At 43.2% G+C, this 22,710-nt stretch overlaps 1 protein-coding gene across 22 annotated transcripts in view; it reads left to right on the forward strand.

The window, feature by feature from the left end:
- The window catches only part of MACF1 (microtubule actin crosslinking factor 1), a 340,165-nt gene that overhangs the window by 305,473 nt on the left and 11,982 nt on the right, over positions 1-22,710 (forward strand). For 16 of the 22 annotated variants that reach the window (XM_044237864.1, XM_044237868.1, XM_044237865.1 and 13 more), the window contains 17 exons: positions 648-821; positions 4,229-4,384; positions 4,489-4,695; positions 4,830-4,949; positions 5,379-5,548; positions 6,671-6,830; positions 7,856-8,050; positions 8,381-8,509; positions 9,414-9,557; positions 10,264-10,452; positions 12,828-12,948; positions 13,618-13,781; positions 15,152-15,314; positions 16,807-16,961; positions 17,809-17,883; positions 18,992-19,009; positions 21,934-22,051. In XM_044237864.1, the coding sequence (XP_044093799.1) occupies positions 648-821; positions 4,229-4,384; positions 4,489-4,695; positions 4,830-4,949; positions 5,379-5,548; positions 6,671-6,830; positions 7,856-8,050; positions 8,381-8,509; positions 9,414-9,557; positions 10,264-10,452; positions 12,828-12,948; positions 13,618-13,781; positions 15,152-15,314; positions 16,807-16,961; positions 17,809-17,883; positions 18,992-19,009; positions 21,934-22,051 (2,458 nt within the window). The remainder of the gene's footprint in view (positions 1-647; positions 822-4,228; positions 4,385-4,488; positions 4,696-4,829; positions 4,950-5,378; positions 5,549-6,670; positions 6,831-7,855; positions 8,051-8,380; positions 8,510-9,413; positions 9,558-10,263; positions 10,453-12,827; positions 12,949-13,617; positions 13,782-15,151; positions 15,315-16,806; positions 16,962-17,808; positions 17,884-18,991; positions 19,010-21,933; positions 22,052-22,710) is intronic. The other 6 variants (XM_044237866.1, XM_044237887.1, XM_044237877.1 and 3 more) reach the window with 1 other exon arrangement.

Genomic DNA, 22,710 nt, shown 5'->3' on the forward strand with positions numbered 1-22,710 from the left:
CTGTTGAGCAGCTCCTTACTGAATTCATAGACCTGTATGTATCTGGGAGTCTACAAAGTATGCATTTTTACCAACAATAGAGTACAACTTTAAGGATTGCTGCTTTTATGTGGGCATTAATACCACCTACCACAGGCAGCAGTGGTGACAGGGAAGCTTGATTGGAAATATGTTGGTGAGCTGGTAAATTTTGAGTTGGTCAGTCGGTTGGCTTAGGAATATTGACCTGAAGGTGAAAGCATCAAGAAGACAAATACAGAACACAGATGTGTCTCTACTTAGGAAAAGAGTGTTTGGGGGGACTTAGGTAAATCAATAGATGCTGGCAATGTATTAAGAAAGGGGCTAAGGGAAAGAAGGCAACATAATTTCTAGGCAAATGTTTCATGAAACAGAAATAAATTATTGGGGGGTCTATTTTTGTGATCGCTGATCCTCGAATCCTCTTAACTTGATAACAAAATTATTTTAATTTAATGAAGAATGATAGGATTTATTGCTAAGCGGTTGAACTGAATCCAAAAAAAAGGGCTTAATCAAGAATGAGACCTTCCTGGACTTTTCCAGTTGTATTCATAAATCTGTGTGTGGGTGTCTCTTAGGGAAGTGGCATTGCCAATCTCCTTCTTGTCTTTTTTTTTTTCCAGGAACTCTATTCCCAGCTGAAAGCCAAGGAGGAAACTTATAATCAACTGCTTGACAAAGGCAGGCTCATGCTTCTAAGCCGGGACGACTCTGGGTCTGGCTCAAAGACAGAACAGAGTGTAGCTCTCTTGGAGCAGAAGTGGCATGTGGTCAGCAGTAAGATGGAAGAAAGAAAGGTATCACCACAAATTACAGTGTTTGATTCCTGGGCTTGAGTCGTTTACTTGCCAAATGCATGTAATTACCATCTAGTTTCTGTGAAGACTTTTCGAAGACCAGTACATGGTACCAGAAGTTGCAGAACTGATATCCTCAGGATCACTTTTGTGCTAATCAAGCTGTCTTTTCTGCTGTTAAATTCCTGTTCTGTATCTGTGTCAAGTTGCATTGATGGTGCTAGTTTCTGCTGCTATTTGCTTTTATTATTCATTCCTTTTCTGCCTTACCAGTTCAGACATTACTGGCTGTTACTGCTCAGTGATGGACTTACAGCCCATATTAATCACCGAATTGTGTTCCTACTAAAAAACTGGGTTAAGTTGGAGTCATTGACTTGGGATTGGGAGGGTGGGAACAGAGCATGCAGGAAGTCAGGCTAATGTTCTCCACAAGGAATTTGGACCCTTGTATAAATCCAGTATGCAGAGAATTTTACTAAAAGTCAGGAGATAAGTTTATTTATGTGACCTCTCCCATTCTTCTTCAAAAATCAAATTCTCCTCAAAAGAAAGGTGATCAGGGATCAAGGCCTCAAAACACTGTTTTTTATGAATACTGAATTTTGGTGTATCACTCAACACAGACTTTCTGCACTGGGCAGATCAAATGTAAAATATGTCTTCAGATCTGTTGGCAACATCCATTCAACAGTTACTAAGCAAATATGTACGAGGCACTGGGCTGCTGCAGGTATAGTGGAAGCGAAGGTGTGGACCCTATCATTGTGAAATTTAATGGGCAGAAGGGCATAAAACAAATATGCATACATCTAAATGAACATTTTTAGAGAAGCATTAATGTCCTAGAATTCTTTTAGTGTGAGGTCTGATAATTCTCTTATATGAAGAATGGCCAGAGGAGCTGAATATAAGGCTTTGTTTTAATTCTTAGACAGACTATCCTCTGTTATTCCTGCAGAATGCAGAACGAGGACTAATTCAAGAAACCAAGGCAGATTCTGGCTCAGAATCAGGTTTCTTGAAGGTTTTCCCATCAGTGGAGCAGATTGTCTCAAGAAATAGTTATCTATCACTGGTGGAACTGTCCGACAAGGGCCAGGTGTCAAGAATAGTTATTTCTGATTTTGCAGAACATTACATTTCAGGATCACTAAAATCATTGATTAAATATGTGTGGTGCTGTATTAAAGAACATATAGATAAGATGTTGTGGAAAGATTTCCTGTCATCTGGGAACTTGCAATGTATTAGTTTCCAAGCATTTGTATGATAAATATGAGGGAGATTTTCTTTTTCCTCTTGATTGGTTTAGATTGGATCCTTATATTTTTGTAACATTCATTATAATGTTTTTCTAGATTATAAAAATAACCTGAGGGACGCCTGGGTGGCTCAGTTGGTTAAGTGGCTGCCTTCGGCTCGGGTCATGATCCCAGCGTCCTGGGATCAAGTCCCACATCGGGCTCCTTGCTTGGCAGGGAGCCTGCTTCTCCCTCTGCCTCTGCCTGCCACTCTGTCTGCCTGTGCTTGCTCTCGCTTCTCTCTCTATGACAAATAAATAAATAAAATATTTTTAAAAATAAATAAATAAAATAACCTGAAAACACAAAGAGAAATACCTCTACAGTATAACCCAGTTAACAACAATTAACATTTATCATTTACATCTTTGGTTTCTTTTTATGAGTTAACAACATGTCCTTATTCCACTATACCTGCCTGGTAGATGGACCAGGAATAGAGGCCATCACCTTAGGTGTGTGGGTAGAGTTTATCTCTGAGGCTTTCTTTAGCTTGTAGCTTCTGGAATTAGGGAGTACTCTTAGCACTGGCACATGCCCTGAATGAGCCATTGTTTTTGTCATTCTTATTTAGATCAAAGTGTCTAAAAATTTATATCCAGTGTTGTTTGCTTAGAATATTATGGCTTTTATTACCTTTTCTCCTTGTAGCTTAAAAATGAGCTTCAGGGGCACCTGGCTGGCTCTGTCAGTAGAGCATGAGACTCTTTTTTTTTTTAAGATTTTATTTATTTGAGAGAGAATACATGTGCACAAGCGGGGAGGGTCAGAGGGAAAGGGAGTAGCAGGCTCCTGGCTAAGCAGGGAGCCTGATGTAGGTAGGACTCATCCCAGGACCCGAGGATCATGACCCGAGCTGAAGGCAGATGCTTAACCGACTGAGCCACCCAGGTGCCCCAGGAGTATTCGACTCTTGATCTCAGGGTTGTGAGTTCAAACCCCATATTGGCCCTAGAACTTACTTAAAAAATAAAAATTTTTTAAAATACTGGGCACCTGGGTGGCTCAGTTGGTTGAGCAACTGCCTTGGGCTCAGGTCATGATCCCGGACTTCCAGGATGGAGTCCTCCATCGGGCTCCCAGCTCCTTAGGGAGTCTGGGGTCAGGGAGTCTGCTTCTCCCAGACCTTCTCCTCTCTCATGCTCTCTCTCACTCATTCTCTCTCAAATAAATAAATAAAATCTTTTATATATATATATATATATGCATATGCATATATATATATGTATATATGCATATGCATATATATATATATATGCATGCACAGGGAGCCTGCTTCCCCCTCTCTCTCTGCCTGCCTCTTTGCCTACTTATGATCTCTGTCAAATAAATAAATAAAATCTTTAAAATATATATATATATACACACACGTGTGTATGTGTGTATATACACATATATATATAATTAAAATTAAAAAAAGAATAAGCTTTGGGCACCTGGGTGGCTCAGTGGGTTAAGCCTCTGCCTTCAGTTCAGGTCATGATCTCAGGATCCTGGAATCAAGCCCCTCATGGGGAGTCTGCTTACCCCCCTGCCTCCTGCCTGCCTCTCTGCCTACTTGTGATCTCTGTCAAATAAATAAATAAATTAGTCAGTAAGTAAGAAAGATTAAGCTTCAGCCTCATATATTTTCAGGTGCCATATTTGCTGAAAACATATTTAAAGAGAGAGCATTGCATGAGCATCATCTTTACAGTAAAGTGCTTTTCATTTAGTTGTTTTTATACCACAAAAGTACGTTAAAGGGAAGTGAGGCTTTGCCCCAAACAAGGGGCAAAGCTGTCACCACTGAAGAATCTGTTCACTTACATATGCTGAATAGTTCTATCCCTCTTCTTTAATGTCCCAGGAAGTGGGGAATTGAAGAAAAACCCACATAGCTGCAAATTGTACTCTTTCCTTTTCATACATGGTTGTTTCAGTTTCAGACACTAACATTAAATTGCCCCCTTTTTTGTAAACAAGGCATGTTTGGAGGTTGAATAAATGAGGCTTCCTTTTTAGAAGTCATTTCATTTGGTGTACAATTCACGCCTTTGTTCTTGAAGCTACAATTCCTGAATTTGGCACTTTTTCTTTTTGTGTGTTTTAATTAAAATTCAGTCAAAGCTGGAAGAGGCCCTCAACCTGGCAACAGAATTCCAGAATTCCCTGCAAGAGTTTATCAACTGGCTCACTCTGGCAGAGCAGAATCTCAACATTGCCTCTCCTCCCAGCCTGATTCTAAACACTGTCCTTTCCCAGATAGAGGAGCACAAGGTAACTATGACATCATGGTGTTGCCCTCCTTTTGAGAGGACTAGTTGGAAGAGAAGCTCCTCTATCTTATCTTCAGTTTAAAGAAAGCAATATTATCCCCTCAGGTATTTGCTAATGAGGTCAATGCTCATCGAGACCAGATCATTGAGCTGGATCAAACTGGGAATCAGTTAAAGTTCCTTAGCCAAAAACAGGATGTTGTTCTGATCAAGAATTTGCTGGTCAGCGTCCAGTCTCGATGGGAGAAGGTTGTCCAGCGGTCTATTGAAAGAGGGCGATCCCTGGATGATGCCAGGAAGCGGGCAAAACAAGTGAGTTGTAAAAGAAAGAGACCTAATTTATTGAACAAACTTGGGCTGCATGTGTGGAGTCTCTGGAATGATTTTCATGAAAGTCTAGTTTGCATAGTCATTCCTGTTATAAGTTATTTTTTGTATCGTTGTAGTTCCATGAAGCTTGGAAAAAACTGATCGACTGGCTGGAAGATGCAGAGAGTCACCTGGACTCGGAGCTGGAGATATCCAATGACCCCGACAAAATTAAACTCCAGCTCTCTAAGCATAAGGTAAAGCATTCGTGGCTTTTAGGTTCTGAGCTGGGAATTCACTGAAGATTGCTAAAAATGGAAGTCAGAGCTAGTCAAAAGAAAATCAGTTAATGTTGGAAAATCAAAGTGATGAAACCAGCATTCCATTTTATATCTAGACCGTGTCAAACCCTAAGAGTCATTCATTTAAATAACAGTTCAAACAAAGAGATTTTGAAAGTAACCAGTTAAAACTATAGGCTTTTAGAAATTGTTATGCACTGCCGTATATGGTATAAACAAAAATTTATAAATTTCTTAAGGATAAGCTATTGTTAATTCAGGAGGTAGTGACCTTCATACTCTGATTACCAACCCGAATACTGAAAATTTTTCTTTGTTCCAAATAAAGACGTCATCTGCCTTTTAGCATCAGTTTTGTGTTTTTTTTTTCCTTTTTGGAAACAGGAGTTTCAGAAAACTCTGGGCGGCAAACAGCCTGTGTATGATACCACAATTCGAACTGGCAGAGCCCTGAAAGAAAAGACTTTGCTTCCTGATGACACTCAGAAACTTGACAATTTACTGGGAGAAGTCAGAGACAAATGGGATACTGTTTGTGGCAAGTCTGTGGAGAGGTGAGTGTGAATTTTTGCTTTAGTGGGGCTGTATATTATCCCAAAACTAACAAAGACTCTTAGCTTCCATAAAATGGAATTCCATAAAATGACCATAAAGCTAATGCATCAATAATAGGTTTTATAGCTTCTCAATATTTCTAGTTCTTTCAATGAGAATTATGAAATAAGTTGAATAAAATATTAAAGTTCTCATTTTCAGCTTGAATCTTACTATATTAGAGAGAGGCGCATAAACTCAAGCCAACAGCAATAGAAGATTAGTAACTCCAAATATTTGTCAATGACCAGTTTGTGATACTAACAGCTGTCTCAGTGAGTTCTCGCACTGTGTCAAACAGCAAGCAAAACCTCTGCACGCATCACCTCATTTAACCATCGTAATGCCTAACCTTTACTAGACAGTTACTACTGAGCACTTACCAGATAGAGGCAAACCAATCATGTAATCCTCATAACGACCACTGAGGGGGATACTTATTCCCATTTTACAGATGAGAAAAATGATCGTAAAGAGGTTATGATCATAAAGAGTGACCTACCCCCAAGGTCACTCAGCTACTAAGCAGCAGAGCTGGGATTTGACGCTGTTGGATTTGGTTCCATAAGTTGTGCTTTCACCCACTTGTACAGTATGTTTTGCTAAGTAATATGATATCTTTATATTATTTATAGTCCCATTTTTTAGATGAAGTGACTGAGGGTCAAAGAGGTGATGAGAAAGCCCAGGACTACACAACTGGTCTAGAGCTAGGAGTTAAACTCCTGACCACAGACCATGACCAAAACCGTCATCCTCTACCTGAGTAGTATAAAATGATTAACACAGACCTTGGTCATATGGTGTATCTGTGTGTATAACCATTGGACTCTTAAGGGACCAGGAGGGCCTCTGTACCTACCACCTACAATATCCTTACTCCATTCTAGAGAGTGGTTTGATTAAAAATGTCTAGGCATATCTCTTAGTCACCTTTTGCTCTATTTCAAACCAGTCCAGCATGGAGGACCCTCTCTCTCTAGAGTTCAAGGAGTATTCCTTTTCCATTCAGTGGTCAGAACTGTGAGCCAACCAAAGAGACGGGATCTCTAAAAACGGTGAGGGTTGTGTGCTTTTCTCAGGCAGCACAAGTTGGAGGAGGCCCTGCTGTTTTCGGGTCAGTTCATGGACGCTTTGCAGGCCTTGGTCGACTGGCTGTACAAGGTAGAGCCGCAGCTGGCTGAGGACCAGCCCGTGCACGGGGACCTCGACCTCGTCATGAACCTCATGGATGCCCATAAGGTGAGGGGTGGGAGCTGCACCGCAGGGGGCACAGCCACTGGGTCCTCGGCCTCTGCAGACCTTCTGCTCACACTCCCCACCCAGGGGAGAAAGGAAGCCTCAATGAGCCTTTGTCTCCACTCGTCAGAGAGACCACTCCTCGCTCTGTGTCCTTAAACTATTGCTGGGATTCCGTGTCAGTCACAGAGAATTTACCCAGATTGCTTCGATTCAGATTTGGCAATGTGTAAGTTTCATCTTAGGGTTTTCCCCCTCTTCCTGTTGGTATCTCTCCATTGAGTCACACCATGAATTTAAACTCAGGAGCCCCTCAAGATACGCATTCTCATGGACTCCTATAATGAAAATGTGTTCTTTTCTTTTTTAGCTGATTCTGACCCTAGCAAGCCCAGCATCATGCACAGCAATGTTTATGTGTAACCTACACCTGTTGTGTCAACCTCCATAATGTTGTTTCAGCACAAAGCATTCAGCTTTTTTTTTTTTTTTAAAGATTTTTTTTTATTTATTTATTTGACAGAGAGAAATCACAAGTAGATGGAGAGGCAGGCAGAGAGAGAGAGGGAAGCAGGCTCCCTGCTGAGCAGAGAGCCCGATGCGGGACTCGATCCCAGGACCCTGAGATCATGACCTGAGCCGAAGGCAGCGGCTTAACCCACTGAGCCACCCAGGCGCCCCAGCATTCAGCTTTACTTGAAATTACATTAACATCTTATTATGCCTGTGGCAGATGTGTTCTTACTAAACTCCCACAGTTCTGGAAATTTTGCTCTGATGTCATTTCTGTGTTACAAGTTAGGAAATTGGGACTCCAGCTGAGCAACTTACCCAGGCCTCATCTTTAGAGTCACCTCTTCTGGGTGTTTCTTTCTTACACATCGTCCTGCCTCCCTCTGTGTAAAAAAAAGATACACGACTGGAACCTACCAAGGAGGACGGAACTAAATGATTCCTTTTGTCTGACATTTTGCTTCTTGGGTTCAAAACATTTCTCAGCAAAGTAATTCCTCTATTTTTCTTTCTAGGTTTTCCAGAAGGAACTGGGAAAGCGAACAGGAACTGTTCAGGTACTGAAGCGATCAGGCCGAGAGCTAATTGAAAACAGTCGTGATGACACCACGTGGGTGAAAGGACAGCTCCAGGAACTTAGCACTCGCTGGGACACTGTGTGCAAACTCTCTGTCTCCAAGCAAAGCCGACTTGAGCAGGCCTTAAAACAGGTCAGAGACTTTGGTGGGGACCACCAAAGACATTCTCATTTCTTTATCAGGATCAGTTCCACCCAGCCTCAAAATGAACATATAGTCAAACACTTGATATTCCGAATGTTCTACAAGATTTTAATGTTCATTTGTATTGGAGGAAAAAAATGAATTCAGTTGGTTTTCAAAGAACTACAAATGAAAGATGCCCTTTGTGGGAGGCTTTGACAGGGCCATTGGTGCCTCTGATGCACTAATGAGTTCAGGCCCAACCCTTTCCCTGCCATACCCCCGTGTTCAGGACAATGGCTGCAGAGAGGTTCAGTCTGTTGTGCTTGGTTATTTCAGGCGGAAGAGTTTCGGGACACAGTCCACATGCTGTTGGAGTGGCTTTCTGAAGCAGAGCAAACGCTTCGCTTTCGGGGAGCACTTCCTGATGACACAGAGGCCTTACAGTCTCTCATTGACACCCATAAGGTAATCCAGCCCCAGCGTGAAGTGACCCATGCCACCCACCAGGGTGAGGGTGGCCCGCCACTAAAGGAAAGTAGCTTTTTGCTTGGGAATTTCAGATGTCACATGCAAAGAACTAGAACCAGAATAAGCCCAGCTTACTGGTTTAGCAAGAATGAGAGACAGATGACTGGTGGGTTTTATGACACCTTAAAGATCACTCATTTATCTTTACAGAAGTAATGCATGTTGGTTGTAAACAAGTGAAACAACGTGGTATCATACGAAGAAAACTGGACTATTCCAGCCTCTCTAGACTTCTCACCTCCACATGGCTTGGTTTGGCTTTTCTTGTGTTACCAGTTTCGGGCCCTGAGCCTCTTACCAAGCTGCAGAATATAATACAGTATCTGGGTCTACAATCTGTCCTAATAAGATGGGAAATACTTCCTTTTTTAATTTTTGTGTTACCCACCAGGGGATTTTAATCTTGATTTTGGCACATGGTATTCTGTTGCTTGTATTTTTAAAATATCATGTTTTATAGCTGTCATTTGTCCAAGACAGTGCTCACTGTTTATACACACAGAAGTGAATCAAAACGGGATTTTTTCAAAAAGACAGAAACGAATTCAGAATAGAACAAGGGTCATGCCCAGCCTGGGAAAAGGGGCTCCTGTCTGTGTCCCTCCTTGTGCTTTGTCATCTGTAGTAGAGACAGTCATTCTTATATAAACCCTTCACCTCCTCCCATCTTTTAGAACTGGGAAGAAAGTACCAGAGACACCAGGATGCAGGCTTTAGGGGCCTGTGTGAACACCCACAGAGGGAAAAACTGCATTGAAATCTTTCCTCCTGCACAGTGTAAGCTAACAGTGCTGCTAGAGTAGATTTCTTCAGTTTTGGTTTTCAAATCTTTTTTGTTTAGGAGTTCATGAAGAAAGTGGAAGAAAAGAGAGCGGATGTTAGCACAGCGGTAGCAATGGGAGAGGCCATTCTGGCCGTCTGCCACCCTGACTGCATCACCACCATCAAGCACTGGATCACCATCATCCGGGCTCGCTTTGAGGAGGTGAGTTCCTGGTTTTAGAGGAAGACGACACGCGCCCCACACGGTGGATTTATAGGGGAAACAATGCTGCTGAGCTTTGTCCACCTACCCCCCAGATAAGGAATTTTTCACTCATTCTGGATATCTCAGTAAGAAGTTAGCATTTTAGTGATGACTGTTTCCTTGATGATGAGATAATGAGCAGCAGTCTGGAAGAATGGTGCTGGTGTGATGACGTGTTCACTGATGAATTCCAGTGGACTCGGTTTTGTGTCTTTCCTTTCTTCCTGAGAAATCCTGTGTTTAATAGGACGTACGTGGGGCGCCTGGGTGGCTCAGTGGGTTAAACCGCTGCCTTCGGCTCAGGTCATGATCTCAGGGTCCTGGGATCGAGTCCCGTGTCGGGCTCTCTGCTCAGCAGGGAGCCTGCTTCCCTCTCTCTCTCTCTCTCTCTGCCTGCCTCTCTGTCTACTTGTGATTTCTCTCTGTCAAATAAATAAATAAAATCTTTAAAAAAAAAATAAAAATAATAGGACATACGTGCTGCATTTGTTTCCAGGAGTTACAGATTGCTTATTCCAGCTCTGTTACTGGAGTAAGAGTGAGGCCTCTTGAGTGCTTCAGGGGTCTTCCTCCTGAAGGTCATTGTTAGGATCAGATGACAAAATGGACTTCGGAAACAAAGGATGTGCTTGACTGAGACAGGCAATGGTTTCTCTCTCCCCAGGTCCTGACCTGGGCTAAGCAGCACCAGCAACGTCTTGAAACAGCCCTATCAGAACTGGTGGCTAATGCCGAGCTCTTGGAAGAACTTCTGGCTTGGATTCAGTGGGCTGAGACCACCCTCATTCAGCGGGACCAGGAGCCAATCCCTCAGAACATTGACCGAGTGAAAGCCCTTATCGCCGAGCATCAGGTATCTTAGCGGAGTCCGGCTTCAGGCATTCCCTTTGTGGCTACTGGAGCCCATTTCCTTTGCCCTGTCTATCTGTTTTTAAATGGTTGCTTATCATATTTGCACAGACTTAGCTTAAAACAACACATGCTTATTATCTTGCAAGTTCCATGGGGCATGAGTCCTCTGGGTCCTCCTCTCAGTGTCTTACTGGGCCAAATCAAGGTGTCAGCCAGCACTGTACCTCTTGCCCAGGCTCAGTCAAGTTGCTGGCAGAATCAACTCCTTGTGGTTGTGGGACCCGGGTCTCCATTTTCTTGCTGGCTGTCAGCCAGGAGTCACTCTTGGCTCCCAGAGGCTGCCCTCAGGTCTTAGCTGACCACGCTCACAGTGAGGCAGCGTAGGTCTTCAATGCCAGCAGGAGAGGCTCTCCAGTCTGCTCAGACAGATCTTATATGGTAAAATGTATTCAAGGGAACTATTCTCCCATTCTTTTCACCACTGTGACCCTCCCTCAAGGGGAGGGGCTGATACAGGGCATATACCCCAGGAGTGGGACTCCTGTGGGCCATCTCGGAAGTCAGCCCAAGTTTTACACCTGGTGCAGAAAGTTCTCTTGCCTAAACCCAGAGATGGGCAAGAACAGCACATCAAACTAAACTGAACAAAGGAAAGCTCAATTGAGCTGTCTTCGTAATATATCCTCGGGAGGCAAAGATGGTTTTTAACCATGATCGTTTACACTGATAGCAAGTGTGGATCTTGGTTAATTATACTGTGGACATACAGTCTTTTTAGTATATATAAATAATTAGACCTAAACCTTGAAAACCCCCTGTATTCCTGTCAAGGTTACATACTTTGACACCTTCTCTTCTGAGAGGTTATCTTCATATTCAAGGCCACTCCTCTCCCTTCTGTGATCCCCTCTTTTACTTGTGTCTTCAAGCTCTTCCATTCTCTTTGCTCTTTCCTCCAAACCTTCTAGACATGGTCCTCTCAACCCTGTGTTCCCTTTGAATTACCCTCATTGTTCCCTCCCTCCTTCTTCAAACAAGCTTCTAGTCCCCTGTCTTCTCTCCTTGTTTCCCACTCACTACCCAGGCCCTTGGGGTCTGGCTTCCATCCCTACTAATACTATCCTAGTCACATCCCACTGACCAAATCCAGCTAATGCTTTCAGTCTTCATCTTACTTGACATGTGACAGAGTTGCCTCTTCCTTCTGAAAACTCTTCTTTGGACTCTTGTCCTATCTTGTTTTTCTCCCCTCTCTCTGACTGTTCCTTCTCAGTCTTCTCAGCTGGTTCCTCTTCCTCTCTCCTTGTTAGTGTGTGTTTGCTGAACAAGTTCCATTCTTTACCCTCTTCTCACACAGCTGAGGTCTTACCTAGTCCAACAGCTTCAGCTACCGCCTGTAATCCAAACCTTTCACATCTATTTCATCTCCAGTACCATTATGTCTTGAAGTCTAGATGTACGATAAACCAGAGGCAGTGCTAAAACTCCATGTTACCTGTGCCACACCTTACCCTCCCAAGCCTGCCTCCTTGTCTACCCACCTTCTGTGATGTGTCCAGGATGCCTGCCTTTCCTATGCCCCCCACATCTGGCCAACCACTGGGCTGTAGCTGTCCTACTTCCAGAATACCTCTTGGTTCTGTCTAGGCCCTCACCATGTTTCGCCTCAGTTACTGCAGTGGTTTCCTAACTCATCCCCCACCACGTTTTGTCTTCTACACTGAAGCAGGAACCATAGCTCTAAAATAAGGATCTCATCAGGCCTCTTCTCTGGATCAGAATCACTCAATTGCCTTTCATTGCTCTCCAGATAAAATCCCAGTCTCTTAGCCAAACACAAGGCCTTAATGGATCTTTCTCCTACCTACCTCTCCAGCCCTCCATCCTGCCGTTCTTGTGATTGCATCTTGGGCTCAGCCAGTGATCCAAAGGGCTCCGGCTCACTAGACCATCAGGCTCCTTGGATCTCTCTGCACTGTGCCTTCTGCTGGGACTGCCCTCTACCCAGCCCTTGGCCAGTTCTTCATCCCTCACTACTCCGCTGGAGCCCATCTCTGGGCAGCTCTCCTTGGCATCTCGGCCTGTGGGGTGCTCATCCTTGGTCTATTTTTGCCATCCTGGGTGGCATCATTGCACTGACTTCCTGGTTTTCCTCACTCAGCTGTGAACTCCTTGGAATCAGAAGCCATGTCTGATCCCTTCAGGTTTCCAGCATCTGATAAAGAGCCTTGCTCAGCTGTGTTTCTTGAAAGGAATGAGACAGTGTACAAAAAGGCATCTGTTCCATCATGAGCCTGGGCTTTGTGATAAGAAGTTGCTGGATTCTGCCTTAGTCCAAGAAAATGCTGAACTCTGTTCCCTGTTTGTGTTTGACAGACATTTATGGAGGAGATGACTCGCAAACAGCCTGACGTGGACCGGGTCACGAAGACATACAAAAGGAAGAATGTAGAGCCTGCTCACACGCCTTTCATCGAGAAATCCCGCAGTGGCAGCAGTAGGTTTCTAGTCTCCTGTATTGGGGTGTTTCATTCTGGCTGTTGGAAGATGAGCACTTCCCAAGTCCCTGTCAGTAAACTTATTTTGGGGGCGCCTGGCTGGCGCAGTCAGTAGAGCATGCAACTCTTGATCTCAGGATTGTAAATTCAAGCCCCATATTGACTGTGGAGCCTACTTTAAAACAAAATAAAACTAAACTAAAATATTTTTTTGAAACTCACTTTTCTTACACCAACACATAGTAACTATATTCCATTTTCATGGACTGGCCTAAAATTTTGAAGTAGTCAGCAGATTGTCTTTGCAGTGGTCTTTCTGTTGTTGTGGTCATCAGTGCCAGCTGTTCACATTTGGTTTGCACTCATTTAATTATCAGATAAATCAGCTCCTGTAGAGTTATTGGTTTTTTGGTTGAGTTGACATTTCCTCAGTTCTCTATGGACAGAATAAATGGGAGATAGGAGACAAATACCCGTTGGCTGGGAGGGCGAGCAGTAATTTTGAAATTAGTATGCTTAATACCTGAATATTTCCAGGTCCCAGGTTTCTTTTCACATTTACTGACCAGTTACCGTTTTGAAGTGTCCTGAGTTAACACATATGGCACTTTCTCTTTGTGAACTGACAAAACCAGATTTTCTAATCTCGCAGTTATTTTTCCTTTTAGGGAAGTCCTTGAATCAGCCCACACCTCCTCCCATGCCAATCCTTTCACAGTCCGAAGCAAAAAATCCACGGATCAACCAGCTGTCTGCCCGCTGGCAGCAGGTGTGGCTGTTAGCACTGGAGCGGCAGCGGAAGCTGAACGATGCCTTGGATCGCCTGGAGGAGGTGAGGCCCTGCCCAGCAGCCTTCCCTGAAGGGAGGTGACATCTTACCTTCTGAGGCCCTCTTACTGTGATCTGTGCACCTTGACCAGCTTCTCTAGAAGTAGAAACACACCAGGGTGAGCCAGTACTCTGTCCCTTAGGCCTCCCAGGAGAAAAGTACGTGGGTGAGGAGATGGCTTACAACAGAGTAGACCATAGCACCTAGGTGTAGAAAGCAAGCAGGCAACCAGACGGTCCATTTGAGGGCCGCCCTGTGACCCGACCCTCCTCAGCACCTGGCTGTGGTCAAGAATCAGGAGCATGCCTTCACAAAGTTACCTCCAAGTGTGCAGCTAATCACAGTAGCCACCATTATTGAGCCCTCTATGTAAAGATCTAAGATACTCAACTATGATATAAGGGTAACTTTTATAACCTTGTTATTCCCCTAGTCGTCACTAATCTATTTTTAAGTATCATTAACCCCCCTAAAAAATATAGTACTACACTTCCTACTTTCTGAAACCTCTAATACCTTTCATATTTTTTTTATTTATGCGTATCAAAGCAGCTATGCCCGGAAGTGAGTGTTCTGTGTTTTTTGTTGTTATTTCTGTAGGTCAGTTGAGTTTTAAGCATATTTGGCTTTTGGCTTTTTTTTTTTTTTCCCTATTCCTTCCAACTTTGGAGTTTGAAAGACCAGGGGGAAAACTGCTGTACTGTCTCAGTCATTTTGAGTCTCTCTCACTAACATTGTCCAAGCAGCTCAACATCACCTTGCCCACTGCACAGGCCTGCTGTTGTCTGCCAAAGCCAAATATTTCACATGGAAGTCAGACGGGCAGTTTGCCCCCTCTGGTGCCATTCCAAAGAAACATGCTTGCGTGCAGGGTTGGATCGTTAATGCTTCCAGCCAGAACTCGAATGATCTCATCTCAGAAAATGATGGGAAACATGAGCCTTCTGACATGGGCTTCTCTGTGATCATGGTTCTTAACAAAATCACAAAAGTGAGGAGTGCTAAGGACTTCTCTTCTGGGATAGAATCCATTCCCTCACGTCTAAGAAGGTGATCCTTTGAAAAAGTGCAAAGGGAAAGCCGGACTGGCTCCACCCATTCTTGTTCTACGTGCTGCGTAGTTTCCGTGGTGGTCACGCAGTTAACTGTTTCTCTCACTGCTTCATTATGCCATAGCCCATGTAAAGAATCACGGCTTTAAGTGAAGGATCCAGATTGTGCCTTCATCAAAGAGGCAACATATGGATATCATTGTTGATGCCCCTCTGGAAGGCCTGCATGGCTTTACTGAATGTCTGGAAGTTCGGGTATGCTCTGGGAAGGTTTGAGGGCCAAAATAGTAAGTCTTGTTGACACCTGTGATTTCTTTCTAGTTGAAGGAATTTGCCAACTTTGACTTTGATGTCTGGAGGAAAAAGTATATGCGTTGGATGAATCACAAAAAATCTCGGGTGATGGACTTCTTCCGGCGAATTGACAAGGACCAGGATGGGAAGATAACACGGCAAGAGTTTATTGATGGCATTCTAGCATCCAGTGAGTTCACTCATAGTTGCAAACAAGGGTCACACCCGGATTCCTTGCACTTGATGTAGGCCCGTGATATTCTGGCTAGTCTTTCTGAGGTTAAAGCTGTAGTCTTAAGGAAGTAGTAATGTAACTCCTTATTACTAAAATTAGCCCATCATTTTGAAGGAAAGAAGAGCTTCATTTTGCTGGGAATTAAAAAACAAAACAAAACAAAACCGGTCTTGTTTGATAATATGGCAAATAAAACCTGTTTGAAGTATAGGTTAAGAAGCCAACTTTGTGAATGATGAGGTTCTAAGTAAAATGAGAAAATATATTTTTCGTAATAACAGTTTCTGACATCTGTATAACAGCTTACAAAATACATGATCTCATTTTTAGCAGGAAAAATAATTGAGGCATAAAGTAGTTAAGTAACTTTCCAGGATCACAAAGCACATCTCACACATCTCACAGCTGTGCTGCTTTTCATGGCTGGCCAGGACAGGCCTGTCTGCAGAGGTGATATTTGAGGGAAGAGTTAGAGGCAAGGGGGAACAGCAGGCATGAAGCACTGAGGTGGGCACGAACGTGGCATGTTCTAGGAATAGAAAGATTAACATGGCTGGGTTGTCATGATCTAGGGAAGTGGTAAGAGATGAAGTTGGAAGGATCAGCAGCCAGTTCATGTGTGGCCTAGTAGGCCCTGGGGAAGAGAGTAGATCTGATCTCTTACTTACTCTAGAGGCAGTGGGAAACCACCAGAGGTTTTCACGTGAGAAATCTGGTTTATGTTTTAATAAATCACTCTGGCTACTGTAAGTGTTCACACTTCATTTGGGAAGCAATTTGTCAAGAACCTAAGGCAGTTGCCTAAACATAGAAAACACTTCATCCTTTTCCAAATTGTCACTATCCTGAAATCATAGAAGTATCCAACAGTAGATAAGAGTTGATGAATAGGGGCGCCTGGGTGGCTCAGTGGGTTAAGCCGCTGCCTTCGGCTCAGGTCATGATCTCAGGGTCCTGGGATCGAGTCCCGCATCAGGCTCTCTGCTCAGCGGGGAGCCTGCTTCCTCCTCTCTCTCTCTCTGCCTGCCTCTCTGCCTACTTATGATCTCTCTGTCAAATAAATAAATTTAAAAAAAAAAATCTTTAAAAAAGAGTTGATGAATAAATTTTTATGTTGGATGGTAGATCTATGAGTAGTTACAATATTATGTCTTTTGGTATATCTGAAATACTGTTTTGTTTTGGTTTTTTAATTGCATGGAGGAGGAGGGAATCTATAAGCAAAAACACCAAAAAACTTAACAGTGAGTATCGGGTAATCTATCTCTAGGTGACTTTTTAAAAAAAATCTTCTTTATAACATTTTATCTTCTAAATGAGCATGTATTGCTTTTCAGAAAAAAAGCAAGACATAAATATTTCTTCTTTCAAGAAGTATTTGCATGCCCTCCAGCAACCCAAATAAGCCATCTTAGTTAATGTTCCACATGTGATTATTTTTCTCCAGAGTTCCCTACCACCAAGTTGGAGATGACTGCCGTTGCTGACATTTTTGACCGAGATGGAGATGGCTACATTGATTACTATGAATTCGTGGCTGCTCTCCATCCCAACAAGGATGCTTATCGCCCAACAACTGACGCAGATAAAATTGAAGATGAGGTATGGGAAATTACTGTATTTTGAGCACACTTTTGACCACAGTGGTTGGGTGCAGTGGCCATATCAGCCCCGTGACTCATCTGTTATAAGATCATTATCTGGAGTCCTGTTTGGGGATCCTCATTTGAAGGATGACACCCCATAGGATCTCTGGCTGTTGAGCTCTCTCTTACAGTCTAGATGACTTCTCATTCAAAAGACTCAACATCCATGTGATTCCTCCAAAGTTCACAAACCTACACACTCATCCCGGTTCATAGGTACCATGTTGCTTAGAACAGACGCCACTCTTAGTCCTAGGAATCCCACATCAGGATCCAGGGGCAGTGGTCTTCAAAGGAAGCACTTAAGGAGTAAAATGTGAAGTAGTGTTTAAGATGGTGTGTACTCACCAAGCTTTCTGCCTACCTAAGGGCTTTTTCACATTGGAAATCACACTCATCACCTTGAAAATAGAAAATTCATTAGTAACACATGGAGAGTCTAGGATCTGTTAATCCAGAAATGAGAGAAATTAGTGGGGCAGGTCGTGGGTATGGCCTGGAACATCCCAGGACTGACTTCTATAACTCAAAGGTTCCTAGGTGGAAATTCAAATCAGTTCGTAATTTGCTTGATTTGATTTGCTTTTGATGCATATTAGCACATTTCTCTGAAGGAACTTCAAAGCAAATGTGTAATGTGTATTAATTTGGAGTAGAGGATAAATGCATGTATCAAAAGCTAAAATGCCTCAAAGAAACAAAATGAATAGCTTTCTGCTTACATGTAAAAACCTTTGTTTCTCTAAGAGGAAGTCTTGTTTTACCCTTCACACTTTTCTTTTTTTGTTGTTTACAACCAATAGGTCACAAGACAAGTGGCTCAGTGCAAGTGTGCAAAAAGGTTTCAGGTGGAGCAGATTGGAGAGAATAAATACCGGGTAAGGAAGAGAAAACCAGTCCTTTGTGGTGGTGGCCCTTGCAGGTGAAAGCAGCCTGACACACAGCAGGCGGGGTGATCCCACCTTTCCGCTGCCAGTGCTGGGAGGACCGGGCCAGGTGGACTTAAGATGCAGTCACTCTCTGGCCCTTATGTGTGGATTCCAAATGTCAGGTGTCCTGTTGAGCTAAGCCTAGTGCCCTGCATAATTCCACCTGGAAAATAGTGCTGTACTTAGCTAAAAATAGATTGAATGTGAGTTCCAGCACAGGAGACATTTCAAAGTCCTGTCTTTGGCTGACCAGAATCTTTAGGGAGACGGTGCCACCTGTGCCAGTTATCTGAAGACTAACCCATCACCCCAAAGCGCTGCTCCCAGGCTCAGAGAGGGCTGAAAGAACTCCGTCAAGGTCCCAAGGGACACTTTGTCTGCTCTGAGCTGGGTTACAAATAGGGGCTAGATGGCCTAGGGGGACACCAGCTCAGTAGTCTTCCCTGGAAAGCTGTGCTGTGGACATAATTCAACCATGAATTATGCTGTGTTTTAGCTGGTTTTAGGACCAGGGTTAGGGGATAAAAGGGATCTGAAACAACACTTCTAAAATATATTTAGCAGCTTATCCAGATTCTGTCAAGTCCTAAGGAAAACCTAGGATTGATAAAGAGGGTTCAGATCATACGGTTATCTGTTGTTAGAAATAAGTTAGAAATAGGTCCATCAGATTAGTACATCAAAATGTCTTCAAAGTACACCAAAACCACCCTGGGCTACTCTTAGCTGGGGTGTATTGGATGACTCTACCCTGGATCCAGCCCAGGGCATTTAGTAAGTAAATAAAACTGTAAGCAGTCTTGTGCTTGCTTTTTGTTGCTTTTTATTTTCTTGTTGTTTTTTATTGTGAGAGAAATGAATTAACAAGAGAAATCAGTAGAGTGGAAAAGTTAGGTCTTATTAATTTGTAAAACCACGCCCCCTGGTAGGACCTTTTAAAGAACATGCTTAAAGACTGGTAATGTGATTGCATGATTTTCATTCCTTAGTGTTAATATGACAAAATGTTCTCTTTTTTTTCTTCTATTTCCTCCATCCTTTACTCTTTTGTCTGTAGTTCTTCCTCGGCAATCAGGTACAGTGTGCCTTGCAACATTCTCCTCGGTGGAAATGGTCTGTGTAGCTCATGCTGCCTGTTCTTTGCTGTGGGGAGAGGACATGATCTGAAGCATGCCTGGGTCACATCTGGTTGTCTTACCAAGTGGAGAAACTGCCAGCAGGGCTAATATTATGAAGCTGTCTTAACAGCAGGATATAAGTTTTTTTTTTTTAAAGGAGATGAAATTTTCCATCCAAAATTAGATTGTCTAAAGCCAGTAATATGCAGGACTGGTTCAGGGGAATTTGAAGCTGTGATATCAATCCATCCCACTTCTTTTTAGAACAGGAAGTCAGAATAGCAAACAGCACAGTTCTGTCTTTTGACAGATAACATAAATTTTATGGCATACATGAAATCAAAAAGACTTGGGGTACTCTGTTCATATACCTTATTTACTTGTATTTATAGCATATTTTATTATAAGTTGCCTGAGAACTGTAGTATAGCAATCATGATTTGGTCATCGCCTGAAGTTGGCTGATTATGTCCAGCTAGCCAGAATCTAAGAGATCAAATTAGACTTGCAAGAGGAGATTGAATGCTTTTGACTCCACTTGGTAATTCTAACCTTATAGACCTTTTGAGGGCTCTGGGGTCCTGTGTCTTCAAATGGAAGGAAGTTGCATGGGTAAAGTCTGTCTTGTGATGTGAAATCAGAAACACTAACAGTTGATTTGAGGCCCTCAGTCAATGTTAAGTCCCAGGCACCGCAGTAATCATTCACTATAGTAATATTCTGGGCCAGTGGGAGGAACAGAGGGTAGAAACAAAAGACAAGAACAGTGAAAGAGGGCTTAAAATATCATTGCAGCACAGTGCCAGGGTATACCTCAAAGCTGGGCCTGTTTCCCAATACCTGCATGTGGGACCCAGGTGTCCTCTGAAGTGGCACTGATGTCCCGTCCAACGCTTCACTGACTGGCAGAGGGTCAGATGAGTTAGTTCCAATGTTGAAACAGAATCACAGGGTCCGTTTTGTGCATGAGGCACCTGAGATCTGAGGGCGCCCATGCTGACAGTCACACAGCCAGTGTCAGAGCCACTGCAAGAACCCGGGTCATCATAAGGGATTTTCCAGTTAAGGGAACCAAAGTTACTGTTGCCCCGTGACATTTCTGGCATCTCTGCCTCACTGATAGCCCAGCTCTGCCAAGTTTGCACAGGTTCCCGGTTTTAGGGCTGTGGAAGCCCCTTTTCCCACTCTCATCTTGGCCTCAGCGTCCCCAGCCATTTCAGGTGCTGGCTTGGATCAAACCTCCTTTTCCCTACAGCTCAGCAGAAAATAGTTAAAACCTTTCACAGAGGGCTTTAGTAAGAAGTTAAGAAGAAGGAAAGATGAGTTAAGTGGAGTATTTCTAAAAGCTAACAGACACGTAAGTGACATTAAGGGTAAAGTACTTCCTGGTGTCCCTTCCTGCTTCACTGTGGAGGACATAAAGGCCCTTATTTCTTCCCTCCCCTCACTGATCCACAGAGGACCCTGAGGAGTGACTCAAGTGACTCGGGCCTTCTCTGCACTTAGATGTGGCAGAATTCTCAACCTCTCCCACAGGGCCTCCCTGTTTCCTCTCTTGGGCAGTTCCCTCAGGAGCCAAAGGGGCAGCTTCCTTCCAGGACAGGACGTTTATTCCCTCACATCTCTGGGCACCCACTTAAGTGCTTTTTATACTACACCATGCTGTTGCTGTGGTCACTCTGTATAAAATCTTAACAGCTGTGGGAGATGACAGATGTAAGACTCTTCATTTTCAAAGTAAAGGACTGGGGAGTGGGGTGGTGTTTTTTCAGTCCCCTTGCTGTCTGTGTGAACAGTGTACTTGAGCCAGTACAGAGTAATACAGAGAATTACCATAGATACATTAATTTTGAGGGAGGTTGGTTATGTGTCCTTGTGAAACATCTTTTCTGGCATTTTCAATTTTTGTGCCTTTTTTCAGAGTTATGGTTCTCCTTTATAACTTGAGAAATCTTAATTAACTAATTAGTCTCTTCACTCTTTAACCTACTCCAACATTCTCCTTGAGTTACATAATTTTAGGAATGCTATTTCTCCAACAAATGTTTGATTTTTATTTTGGGATTTCTTCATGATGACTCCCTTTTGTTGCCTCTTACCTTATTTTAGGAAGAGGGTAATTTATGCAGTAGGAAATTCCAGATGTTAACAGGGATGTTAAAGGAAAAGGAAAACATAAATTTCAGAAAGTCATGCTTATCTTAATATCCCAAAATGATTGTTGAATACTATTTATAATCAAAATTACATTTTTACATTACAATTTTAATTTTTTCAACTAAATTTTAGTATAAATGCATAGTCATTTGCTCAGCTAAAGAAACTTTGCTGCTTGGTGACATCACAATTAGAGAATACTGAGGGCTTATTTCTGAAAACCTTGTGTGGAAAATCAAATTTCCTTCTAAGCTTGTAATAATAATGATGCTTGCAAGGGTTTCCTTAAGGCTTGAAATAGTTATTTGCTGTTCTCCCTTTACCTTTTGAGCATACTGTATTCAGAAGTTGACATCCACTTTATGTCTACCTTTTATCAAAGTAAATGAACATAACAATTTTACTACTGCGTTTTAATTTGGGCAGAATGTTTAAAAGAATTGAGGTGAGCTAACATTTGTCCTTTGCCCTCCTCCTTTTGGTGCAGGGGGAGGGAGCGTGACCACCAAAAGTTAACTTTGTCCCAAAGGACAGACTACCAACACCAGTCTTTACCTTGCTATCTCAGCTTTTCCATGCTTTAAATTCTATTGTGAAAAATATCAGATAGTTAAAATTCTCCCCAAACTGTCCGATTGTCTCATCTGAATACAGTCTGCTGTGGGAAGAAGGCCTCCGCCAGCCCTAAGGCACACTCACTCATCCCTGTCCCCTTGGCTTGCAGTTCGGGGACTCCCAGCAGCTGCGGCTGGTCCGCATCCTGCGCAGCACCGTGATGGTCCGAGTTGGTGGAGGATGGATGGCCCTGGATGAATTTTTAGTCAAAAATGACCCCTGCCGAGGTAAGGAACCTTCCTGAATTACACATAAGGTACGCACTCGCCACTGATCTTCCCTGCTTACACAGAGTGTCATTAATGGGTCTGTTTGGTTTTTATTTTGTTAAGCTGCCCAGATAGCGCTCTACCAGCACAGATTAGAACTTGGGGGTATCTGAGTAGAACAGGAAGAGAAAGCAGGAGAGGTTGATGCCGTCTGGCGAGACAGGCTTCAAAGGACGCAGTAACAAGAATTGGGAATTTATTGGGGTCTTCAAATGTTTCAGTTTGAAAGGTGTTCAGTTAACACTAGCCTAGAAGGGAGCCTAATGAAGCTTTGAGTTCGTGGTTAGTGATCCAGTTCCCCCTGCTTGTAATTCTTATCCTAGAAACCCAGGGAGAGTGTTGAGCCCCTCCCATGCAGGGAAGGACTGGGGGATCTCCCTTGGCTGGGAGAGGGGTTAAAGAACACCTAACAGTGAGCCCAGGCACTTGTCAGAGAGTTGATTACCCAACTAAGACCGGGGCTATGAAACACAAGGGGCGGGCCTGCTAGCCCCAAGCAGAAGAAGAGGGGGAACTGAGTATGAACGCTGGCACCTGCAGCTCCAGGCGTGTGAGGTCTGCCACAAGGCCAGGTGATCAATTTCCAATGGCTAAATCCTCCTCAACTGCATCCTTTC

Source organism: Neovison vison, chromosome 2, assembly GCF_020171115.1.
Source record: "Neovison vison isolate M4711 chromosome 2, ASM_NN_V1, whole genome shotgun sequence".
Classification (NCBI taxonomy): domain Eukaryota; kingdom Metazoa; phylum Chordata; class Mammalia; order Carnivora; family Mustelidae; genus Neogale; species Neogale vison.